At 38.4% G+C, this 12,764-nt stretch overlaps 1 protein-coding gene across 1 annotated transcript in view; it reads left to right on the forward strand.

The window, feature by feature from the left end:
• The first annotated feature begins 2,256 nt into the window (after positions 1 to 2,256).
• LOC114465384 (neural-cadherin-like) overlaps positions 2,257 to 12,764 on the forward strand; it is a 149,813-nt gene continuing 139,305 nt past the window's right edge. Inside the window, 1 exon segment of the mRNA XM_028450367.1 lies at positions 2,257 to 3,619. Coding sequence (XP_028306168.1) covers positions 2,638 to 3,619 — 982 coding nt within the window. The 5' untranslated portion in view covers positions 2,257 to 2,637.

Raw genomic sequence — 12,764 nt, forward strand, 5'->3', positions numbered from 1 at the left:
ACAGGGAGTTTCCTGACAAGCCTGGAAGGGCGCCAAGAGGTGCCCATTGAGGAGGAGATCCTGTCACGGCTCGGGCTGTGATCGATCCTGTTTCCCTGTTCCCTTGGGTCACCTCCCCTTTTTATCTTTCTGTGTGTGTGTCTCTGGGGGGCGTGACTTCTTCAATGAAGCACCTGGTGACTACTCACACCTGCAGCTCATCTTCTCATCTGCCTCAGTACCAGACCTTTGTTTCAATTCTACTCTATTCAGTTTACTGAAGTGGTAGCTACGATCGGCTGCTCTTAGAATTTGTTTGAGTTTTTTCCAGTGAGGTCTAAGGAATTTTCTCTCCTGTTGTCCAGATTTCCACCGGTGTCATCTCCTCCAGTCTGCTTCACCTCCACACCACTCCACTAACCCTCTGTCTGCCTATGGAACCAGATTATCTCCATCAGTCTCTACCTGCCCATCAGCCAGCCATCCATACCAGACTTTGCAATAAAACCTCAAACCCTTCAATTTTGCTGTCTTCACTGCTTTTGGGTCTACATTCAAATCGTACCACATCTGTATGTATATATTTTCAGCACACAATGAATAGTAAAATGATTCATCAAAATCAGTTAAATGTAAACGTTTCTCCTCTTTATTCAGAAAATCCACCGGTCACATTCATGCTACAGCATCAAGTTATATAATTTTATAACCAGATTATTTCCAGAATAAATCATGTTAATATTTCAATATTTATCCACGCAATAAGTACATACATTGGTAGCTGTAAAAACTCTTAAACATTAGAAAAACAAGGTGGTTTAGTGATTACCTTTGTTCTAAACATACAGTATAAGGAGTAAACATTTAATATAATCAAATTCAAAATTACATACATTGTTTGATGCCAATTTGTTTTCCAAATATATGAATGTGTGTGTGAATGGGCTAATAAAAAGTAATCACTCTAATATCTGTAGAAAGGCACTTTATGAACTTCGGTCCATTCGATTGCATTTGTTTACAGGGCAGCTTTTCCTTTACCAATATGACGGCTACGCTGAAGTGTCACAGCAAAGGACCAACCCGCTCAATGAGGAGTCTATGTATTCATGTGTATGGCTGTATATGGTGAATTGGCCCTAGTCAGCTTCCGTAGATTTGACTTTGATAGGAAATGTTCCATTTTTATCATGATATTGTATTTTGAGTTTATTTTCAAAACTTCGACTTCACCCTCTTCTTTTTTTACTTCTCGACATTATACTTCAACTTTATTCTACAAATTTCAATTCTAATCTCAACATTTCAACTTCATTCTTGATTTGCCCAAAACTATTTTCTGCATCAAAATTGGCCCTAATCCGCGTCCGTAGTTACATATATAGTCGACTAAAATATTGTATAAAGCATAGAGTTTACGCCTTTTTTAAAGATTCAATTAGCATTAATCAACCTGATATGAAATGCTGTTAATGTTTTAAATACACACCGAGACGGATTAATGCGATTAATGTGTAAAACCACATTATCAAGAATCCTGATTGGATTTCATCCGATGTGACGAAATTATAGTTTTGTTTTGACTAGTCGACAACAATATCAATATATTATGGTATTGTTTTCATTTACGTGTATTTTTTTTCAGTTATTGCCACTAGTCGAAGTAATCTATGATTATATTTTTTAATCAACAAAATGACCACTGCCTATGAAGGATCATGTACGCAGAAGTCAGGGGAGTTTGAAGCGTGCCATTGGAATTAGCAGTAGCCACTTACCTACAGATTACGCTCCGTGCGCTCTGGGTGCTTGGCACACAGGCTGCTGCTGAGTGGGAAGGAGTCAGAGTTATGATCATTTCACATCCCTGTGTGCATAACACCAGCTGCAAATTCACATGAAGCTAGCTGTGTTGGCACATCAGATTAACACAGTTTATCATTTGAAATCCTGGTATTTGCACATGTTGGTGCATTTATTGGGTTTTTTGCAGTTCTTTGGAGCTAAAAAGTGAAAGGTCTCAGAAACGCAAAGCATGCACAATGTTGGATGTGTAACAAAGAGATTAAAGATGAGGTTTCGTAAGAGAAACCTCACCTGATGGTGTTTTTATTTAATTTTTTTATGCAACGCACATCGTCTGAGTGAGTGCATGAGGAGACTTGATGAGAGATTGAGTGTCGCTGGTGAAATGAAACATATGCGCTCGCTCGGGATTTTTTGATTTGGGGATTTGGAGGTTTCCCTTCAATCAACATTTCTTTACGCAGAGAGCGGATTATGTGTCTCGGAGCTCTGGAGGCTCATGCTCCGTCGGGCAAAAGCTCATCCGCCGTCAGGAGGGTTTGAGGCAGACACCCCGCTGACCAGCGCACGGGGTGGGGTTCACCGAGGAGCTCAGTCTCTCCGTGCGCCACCGGCACGCCCCCGCTGCTGCTGCGCTGTCCGGTGCTGTGGTGCTGATCAAACTGCCTGCAGCGGTCAAGACTGCGTGCGCGCCGCCTTCTACCTTCTGCATGGAGCCACAACACGGATGGAAGCTTAAAGTTAGAATGGTTCTACTAAACGGACAGCCATGAGGGAAACATTCTTTCACTGCGTCTCTGTTCATCCCATCCAAGTGGAGCTATAGGCTACCAAACTTGTCACCATAGCACCATGATGTGGTCCGTGTGCCTGCTGTGCTGCTGTCTGTTAACGATGGCTGTTGGATATCAAACACCGACCAGTCTGCCTTTCTTTCACGGACACGTATTTGAGAACTCGCCGGTGTCTTCAAAAGTGAGCGGACTTAGCATTCCGGCGAAGCGCGTCAACGCGCAAAAATGGTGCCCGCCGCTCACCGGGACGCATTTGAAACTGTTTGGAAATGGCAGCGAGAATTTCCGCGCGTTCGCCCATCACAAGCACGGAAACATATTGCTGAAAACTTCCCAGGCTTTGGACCGGGAGTGTGTTTCTGGGTATGTGCTGAGCTTAGGGCTGTCCTGTCGTTCTGTGGTGTTCAAGGTTGCGTCCATAAAAGTGGACGTTTTGGACACGAACGATCATGCACCGACTTTTCTGAGCGCAGAGAACATCAGCTTAAGTTTAGACGACACCACTGCTCTGCGCACTGTGGTTCACAGACTGGAGGCTACGGACGCAGACAGCGGGAAAAACGCAGAGTTAACATACACCTTCACCCCCCAAAATGGCAGCTTTTACGTTGTCCCTAAAACAGGTGAAGTTCTCCTGGTGGACTCCATCCTAGGAATCCCCTCTAAACTCACATTTAACGTGTACGCCAGAGACCACGGGTGGCCTTCCCTGACCAGTGCAGCCGTGCGGGTCACTGTTGAACCCCAGCGGTGGGTGAGACACCCGGGGTCAGTGAGGACAGCTCGGTCACCGAGGTCGCTGCTCGACCCCGGGCCCCTGCTGACCCTCAACGTGTCTGAAGATGCCAGTGTGGGCTCGGTCATAATGAGCCTGAGTCCCACCAGGTTTCAATCGTCCAGCTATGAGCTCATTTACCCCGAGCAGGAGAGCTCTCCTGTCACCGTGGGCAGAGACACTGGAGATATGAGCATCAGCAGGAGGCTGGACAGGGAGGAAGAGCCTGTAATGGAGCTCACTGTCAAGATCCAGGATAAAAAAGGTGTGTTCAATGTTGTTCAGTGAAGGCCATGAACAGTGATACTCATGACAGCACATTTTATTATAGTGTCTTTTAGTCTTATATAGTCTTTTGACTAAATTGCAACTTCGTTTTAGTCTAAATTTAGTCACCAGGACTATTTCAGTTAAAGTCGAGGTTTAGTCAACTACACTAAATGACGTTAGATGGTATTAATGTTAGTAAATACACCGACTGATTTGATGTGATTAATGCGTAAAATCAAGAGTTCTGATTGGATTTCCTCCCATGTGACGGAATTATAGTTTAGTGTTTATTAGTTGACAAAACCATCACTACTTTTTTGATATGGTTTTCGTTCACATATATATTTTTTTTATTAGTCACAGTCTTTTTATTGCCACTTAAAATAATACAGTTGACAAAAATCAATTTTGAGTCTATTGACTACATGAAAATCTTGTTTTAGTCCAAATTTAGTCATCAGGACTCTTTCAGTTATAGTGTTAGTCAACTAAATGATGTTAAGATTTTAGTCGACTAAATCTGGTACAGATAATGTTGACTAAAATATAAAGCATAAGTGTTTTCAGAATCTTCGGTTACCATTGATCAACCTGATACTTGATGGTATTAATGTTTGTAAATAAACAAAGATGATTTGATGTGATCAATACGTATGATCAAATGATCAAGAGTTCTGATTGGATTTCTTCCCATTTGACAAAATTCTAGTTTAGTTTTTGAATAGTTGACGAAACTATATAGATTTTTGACAACATTTTCATTCACTTGTATATTTTCATTTGTCATAGTCTTATTATTGCTGCTTCAAAAAATGTAGTGGCTGAAAACTGACCAAAATATATTGCGCTGGATATGGAAGCTTCAGTCTCTCTTGGATTAGCCCTTATATGTTCATTATTTTTTATTTTGATCAGGACTCACGTATGAGTCTCATTTGTAAAGCAGTGAGTGCAGCAGCAGCACGAGCTGAATCCACAGGTGTGTCTCAATGCCTCATGCCTGGAAAATGCTCCCTTTACAATCTCCAGATTTCTTACAGTGTTCACATTTTTCTGACATCATGAAATCATTGCGGAAAAAGCTGTCCTTGTATCCAAATGTGTGTGTCCTTGTACTCACTGCTGCATTGTGTTCCTGATTGACTATTGAAGGTGTTTGCAGGTATAATCCTAGCTTGCAAACCACTGCAACCCCTTCCTTTCTGTCGTCGGCTGGCATCACCCAGTCCCAATCCTGCTGTCATTTACCCTCTATCAGGAATTTCAAGTAGCTTTGTTACTGTCAGGAAGCCTCTGAAACACTTGAAAGATGAAACCTGTGCATATCAAATGTTCCAGTTTTGTCGACCCCAAGGCTGAAAACAAGCTTGGAAAGGAGGAAAGGCAATTATTTGCTTTGAAATAGAACCGCAAGGTGCACAGGAAATAGTATATGCACTATTTTCTATTTAAATACTGTATAGCCTGCTGCTCAGGCTACAATGCACATGCATGTTTGAGATTGTACTAACGTGCACGACTGTTGGGAATTATGACAACGGACTGAGGGGAGGTCTTTGTAACAAGCAGAAGTAAGAGTATTAATTTTCTTTTCATGCAGATATGTACCAAAAAACAGCTATGTGCACTTTGAGAAATACATAGAAATATTTTTTCTCAATCCTGCAACACTCTCCTTTCCTATGGAGGAGGATTAGGGCCAATTTTGATGGAGAAAATAATTTTGGACAAATCAAGGATAAAGTGGAAATGTTGAGATTAAAGTCAAAATGTTGAGAATAGAATTTGAATATGATGTTGAGATTAAAGTGTAAATATCGAAAATGAACTCAAAATACAATATTGTGAAACTTTAAATTTTAAAACTTAAATCTTGTTTTTTCAACTTTAATCTTGACTTTATATTTCAACTTTAATCTCGAAATTTCAACTTTAATCTCGACATTTCGACTTTATTCTCGATATTTCGACTTTATTCTTGATATTTCGACTTATTTCTTGACTTGTCCAAAATTATTTTCTCCATCAAAATTGGCCGTAATCCTCTTCTGTACCTTCCCTGATCAAAGAAGTTGTATGTTTATTTGTTTTTTTGTTTCCTGGGATTATACCCTATATGATTCTGGTTGGGCAGTTTTAGCTTGCTCGTTTCTAATTCTTGCACTTGCGCCTGTGATTTTACAAGCAAGCTTGGGTGTTCTCGGCATGGCTTTGAGAGAAAGGTGCAAATTCATGGCCAAAGTAGGGGAAAAAGAAGCAGACAAAATATTTTCAATTTGATATTGATTTTCATTTATGTTCATCCATTTATGCAGCAGTTCATCTGCATCTTTTACAACTTCTTCTTGCTAGACACAGATGTTGTTTCTCATATTGCAGAGCCTGATCTATGTTGTCAATAATTTATGAAGGGGTATATTTGGGATATTACAAGCTGTAATACAATCAAAAACCCTAGTTTTTTTTTTCTTTAACCGTCAATGCACTAAACTGAAATAGTAAGTGAAAACTAGTTTGATGGCACTTGCTCGTAATTTGTTTTCCTTTAGAAAAACAGATGCAGTTGATTAATGGAACTAAAAAAGTGTGGATATTGACCAATATGAGAAAACTTACTTATTACTCAACAACCTCAAAGTATTGAAAGCCTGGAAAGGGATCATGATGCAGTTCAGCATTGACAATTTACTCCATTTCCACCTTTAAACAAAAATCACTAGCTACGGTAGTTAGTAGGAGGAGGTGGTAGTTGGTTGGTTAGAGTTCATATTTATATGCAGATCAAATGACTGCTGTCATACTGCATCCACTTAGCCAATCAGCTGAGGGCTTTTTAATTATGCTTTAATTCAAAGCTGCTATAGACACATCCATAGTGTGGGCCTCATTGATTAATAAATAATAGATCATTTGTTTGAAGAAAAAAAAAGATCTAAAAGGTTAAAAGTTTGTTTTCATCTCAACTACAAATGCTCAGTTTTATGGAAAATTTTCACGCATTGCATTGTGGGATGTGGAGATGAGTGCATTGAAGTGTTTTTACTTTATTGTGATATCAATGGAAATACAAACTTGAAGAAAAATTGTGTTCAGTGAATCACTGTCCTCCTTGACTGGCAAAAAAACACAAGAAATCAGTGTAAGATTGAAGTAAAAACATTTCTATGCATTTGTTTACAGGACTCCACATCCCACAATGCAATGCGCAAAACTTTCCCCAATATGTCAATAAGAGTGTTTAAAGTGGAGACGAAAACAAGCTTTCAAGGGGCAATTTACATTTCTCCTTTCCTTTTGGAGTAAATGGTGTTTCATCATTGCTCTATGAGGCATAAACTTTGATTTTGAATTCAAAACAATATTATTGGTAGTAGTTTTAAGTAAACAAGGAAGATGCCATGTGTCAATGCAACATGCACTTCTTTGCTTCCAACTAGATTTCAGCTTTGTTAAATTACATCTACTAGTAAGCTAGTAATCGCCACCCATACTGATTGCTAATTTGAGCTGATCTGAGCCAAGTGACAACACCTTGACAACAAGCGACAAAATGCTGGAAAACCTGACACTGTCACAAAATGTAATGTTTCCGTGTTTTTGTGTGTGCCAAGAAGATTTCTGTTTCTTTCTTTTTTTTCACCCTGCTGGACACAATTCATATAATTCCAATTTGTTGAAACTTATTATTCAGAGTTGAGGTTAATGTGAGGAAAATGTGTTGCCACACACTAAAAATTTTAACTTATACCAAGTCATTGCTGTGACAGTGCGTCCTCTGTTTCTTTGTTTACCGACTATTTCACAACAAAATAAGCAAATTTGGCCTACTTTCTTATTGCTTGCTCGGCTACATGTTTTGTGTGGCTTCGATATGGCACCCATGTTTAAACAGTGTCATGTCAGCAGCAATTCCTTTCCTTCTTTTTAATAGGGATTAAATTCATTAATTAATGAGTAACTAAACCCCTGCTTTCTCCTGACCTGCCACTAGGAAGGAAATTCAAAAAAATGCCTTGTTTATGGACGGGGCTCCTGGAGTAGTTAAAACACGCCCAGTATATACTGTAAAATCTCCAATGAGCAATCTATGCAATGTGTTCTAGCTACTCATTACACATTAATATAGCGCTCTATTCACTCTTCTCTCAATCCAACCTACTCACCACCGATTGTAGAGCCCACAGGTGCTAGTTTTTATAAAAGGGGCGGGGCTAACAGTGGTTGTGACGCAAGATGGTCCCAAAACATCACATGATCTTGTTCTCAGCCAATAGCAAAAATCAGTTATAATAGCCGTGTTTCAACCCTTAGAGGGCAGTTACTCTGACATTTTACAACAAAACTATGCTAAATTAAAATACTTTGACTAAAATGTTGAGAGTTGGACCAGGATCAATCAACAGCACTACTTCATACCCAAATACATTTGTATTCAGCAGAAAAAATTTTTTAGTTAGGGGGCCAATTGCACCCGCGGGACCTGGGGACAAGCTGGCTTGGCCCATACGTGGCTCCCAGGACCAGCGGTGCTAAGAAACCTATTGTTTTTGTTCTGATTTTAATCATTATTATAGTTACCTTTTATTTTTCCGTTGTTAAAAGTGTAAGTGCAAGGGAGGGTTGGTCCAGACCCCTCAGCCTACCTCGGACACAAAAACTCACATATGTCCGCCAACAGGTTGCGCTATAACTAAGGTCAACGCGTTTTGGTCTATAGCTCCCACACTGTATATCAATAACCTAATATCCACAGAATCCCTGAATAGCACTAGCCTGGGCCACGCCCATTTCCGCCTATAATTGTGTTGCTGCAAACTCGTGAAAACTGAAAAATCTAATTTTTCGAACTCCTCCTTGGGGTTTTGTCCAAAGTTGGACCTGATCTAAAGTTGAGTATAGAATTTTGTTCAGTTAAAATATGCACAAATTATTAACGAGTAAGGTTTTTTTTTAGCTCGCTATAAAAACACAAGCTGGTGCATATCTGGATCAAAATAAATGAACAAAATCAAATCTGAGATCCTTGATTGGCATGTGACTGTGAGGGTATGAGCCAACTTTGAATAATGTTGACCACTGGGGGGCGCTGCAAATATGGGAAATTTATATCTCTTAAATGGCAAGACCGATTTTTACTAAATTTGGTGGATATGACCTTGGGTCGTTTCTGAGGCCGTATCTTGAAGTTAATCACGATTGGTAAAAGTGGGCGTGGCTTAGTACAACATAAACAACAAACATCTATTTCATCTCAAGTATTATGTTGAGATGAAATAATAATAATAAAAAAAAACTGTTATGTTGATGCCTGTGAAATGTACTGAGTACACTGTATAGAAGAGCACACAGACCACCCATACCAAAAAGTGTGCCTCTAGGTGGCGCTATAATGGGTGCAAACACATTTTGGCCTGTAACTTTCACATTTTAAATCACATCTTCATGAACTTCATGTGTTCCCTAAATAGGGTCGCATCTTCTGACATAGGCCACGCCCACTCCCATTGCATGTTTCTCTTTGTAAGTCACGACATGTGAAAAACCTACTTTTTCAAACTCCTAGTGTTTAAGCTCTATCCGCACCAAACTTTGCACATACAATCTCCAGACTTGCCTCATATCCACAGATTCCCTGAATAGCACTGAATCACCTAGGCTGGGCCACGCCCATTACTGCAAATGGCATGTTGGCCTGTGTCCTGACACTCGCCATAAACCCGTCATCCTTTGTGATGTACTTCCATGGGCTCCGCAAAACCTGGTCACGCGGGAAGGCTTGGCCCCCTTTCATAACTGCTTGCAGTTCAAGTTACTCCTTAAATCATGTAAAAAAATGTAATTCTTTGATGCTTCAAAAGTAGGGATGTAACGATTCACTCAACTCCCGATACGATTCGATTCACGATACTGGGTTCACGATACGATTCTCTCACGATTTATTTTACAAAATGGGACTGTAGACAAATTTTTTTTTGGGAAAAAAACTAGAAAATACTGTATTATTTTTATTTTTCATTGTCAAAAGAATTCTTTGATAAACTATTCAAAACAATGCAATTTAACTAAAAATAAATCTTGAATGAAATAAATAAAGGAATACAAATGAAAATGAAGCCTATTAATTTAAATTCTGGTTCTATAATAAACAATGCAAAACTGCATAATATTTCTTTTTCTTTTAAAAGTGCAACTGAAAATGTATTTTGTGCCTTAACAATTGGACTTTAAAAAAAAAAAAAAACGTCATATTTGTTTGGACCAGCAGAGGGCGCTGGTAACACAGTGGTCGGTTGGCATGCAGATATCTTGCAGTGAAGAAGAGAAGCTGTGCTAGCAGACAGAGCTAATAGAAAAACGTGACTTTTACAGATATTCAAGTAATATTACAGATATTCTTTCAGTGCTAAAGGGGCAATGAATCATTTATTAACATATTTAAGAGTAGAAGGCGGCCAGAAAGAAAGTATTAGCAGACTCCGCCCGCCGCCTACACTTGTGGATAGCGCCCTCTGCTGGTTAAAATAAATTCTGCGATTCAATTTTCAGAAAATCAATATCAACCGTGATACCTATGAATCGATTTTTAACTGCCTTACGATTAATCGTTACATCCCTATTCAAAAGTCAAAACGGTACCCTTAAAATGCGTAAGATTGTGCACTACTGAGCGATTTTGCGAGATTTAGTAGCAGCAGATTTTACGCTTGTTTGTTTATGTCTTACATGAAGCATGGACTATTCAAGCATGGACTAAACAAGGTGAGAATACATGATACTTTCCCAAAGCATTTAGTTGAGGGAATATTCTGTCATATAGCCCCTCCCAGTTTCAGGAAGTGATTTCCGTGTGTTTTCTGTAATTAGGCCCAACCGTAGAGCTGCAGTTGAGCTTCACACACCAGCAGCTTTCTGAGAACTGAAGCCCTTCCTGTAGCCACTCTGTGGGACAGGTAGTTCTTTTTGTGAAATTGTAGTACAAAAGCTCTTCAATTGTTAATAATTTGGGGCTTGGGTAAGACATTTATCCAACTTTTCCATTATAGTTGATCCTGCTTTGAGAGTTTTGACAAGTTTAGGTTTAGGATATTTTTTGTTCAATGGTGTTATTCCCTTTTGTTTGTTTACCTATTAATTTAAAAAAATGAACAATTTATAGTTTGGATTGAAATTGTGAACTCAAGTGGAAATAGTTATTAATTTGGGATGGCAAATTTTTGTTATTTGTCTAATGTGAGCACAAAATGCTAATCATAATGGTGCAAGGCCTTATTATGTCAATACATTTTAAGAGGGAACTGTTGTGATTAGAGCCTTCAGCGGAGCAGTTATTAGTGTCGTTCAAATAGAGAATAATGTCTAATATCTCGGATGAATTCTTCTGGCAGTGTGTGTGTATAAGAAGGGGATGGAACAAGTGCTCTGGATTACTCTCAGTATGGGGTCTCAATCACCTTAAAGAGTGTGTGTTTCGCAACAACTCATTATCATCATGCTAACGTGCTGCCTTTATATATGTAGGAGACATTTTCTTAATAGATACTTTTATTTATTGGTGGAGAGAATATGCTTACACACTAAATATGTTCAATTTCAGGGTGGTTTTACATGATTTGCATCCAAAGAAGGTATTCCAGCCTATACATTCGACATGTTGTTTCTTCTAACATGCATATAATAAGAACAATCTACCATAACTCTAATATGTGATGTCTGCTGCTTTTCCAATCTCACACAATTAATCATTGCCATGTCTGTTATTTTCTGCAGTAATTGATTAACTAATCTAACGCAGCATATTCCCACAATTGACTGGCTTCATTCTTTTACCAGTTTTGGTAATATTCTTGTATTACACATCACCGTCAGAGCGATGTGATTCATTACCCCACCTATTTTTTAATCACTCCTCTGAATTTTTTGAATTGCTTTTGTTTGTGGAATACAAACAGGGTTTGTTTGTTTTTTCTTGAATTAATACTCTTAACACAGAGTTTATTTCAAGGAATAAATGATGCTTTTTTGCCTATCAGTGTTTGTGGCTACAGGTTGTAAATCTAAGGTTGTCAGAACCTATTTTAGAGCAGACATGCGGCAATTGATCTAATTTTGTGCGGCAAAAAAGTAAACGTACATAGTGACTGAAAAAAATCCAGAAAAATGTTAAAACATACAAAAGGATGACCAAAATACACAAGATGACTGCAAATATACACAGAAATAACTAAACCATATACATAATGACACCGAAAATACATGAAATGACTGATAATACACTAAAACAACAAAAAAAAACACAGAATGACAGAAAAAAACAAAACTACAATAAAAACACACAAAACAACATACAAAAATACAGAATATTACTCCCAAAACATCATCAAAAATGGAATAAAACCTCTCAAAAAATAAACAAAACACAAAAGACAATACAAGAAAAATACACAAAACTACAACAAAAGGACACAAACCCTTTGTTCTTTCCTGTATTAATGCTCACTTTCGTCATTATTCGAAACAATGATTTGAATTTTGATAATGTCTTTTTTGTGGCCCCTACTGTGATAAAAGTGGCCCATAACTGTTTCATCAACAATTTATTGGACAGTCTGGACTAGGGATGTAACGATTAATCGTAAGGCAGTTAAAAATCGATTCATAGGTATCACGGTTGATATCGATTTTCTGAAAATTGAATCGCAGTATTTTATTTAACCAGCAGAGGGCGCTATCCACAAGTGTAGGCGGCGGGCGGAGTCTGCTAATACTTTCTTTCTGGCTGCCTTCTACTCTTAATTATGTTAATAAATGATTCATTACCCCTTTAGCACTGAAAGAATATCTGTAATATTACTTGAATATCTGTAAAAGTCACGTTTTTCTATTAGCTTTGTCTGCTAGCATAGCTTCTCTTCTTCACTGCAAGATATCTGCATGCCAACCGACCACTGTGTTACTAGCGCCCTCTGCTGGTCCAAACAAATATGACGTAAATCAGTGAAATCACTGTTTTTTTTTTTTTTAAGTCCAATTGTTAAGGCACAAAATACATTTTCAGTTGCACTTTTAAAGGAAAAAGAACTATTATGCAGTTTTGCATTGTTTATTATAGAACCAGAATTTAAATGAATAGGCTTCATTTT

This window comes from Gouania willdenowi, chromosome 6, assembly GCF_900634775.1.
Source record: "Gouania willdenowi chromosome 6, fGouWil2.1, whole genome shotgun sequence".
Lineage (NCBI taxonomy): Eukaryota > Metazoa > Chordata > Actinopteri > Blenniiformes > Gobiesocidae > Gouania > Gouania willdenowi.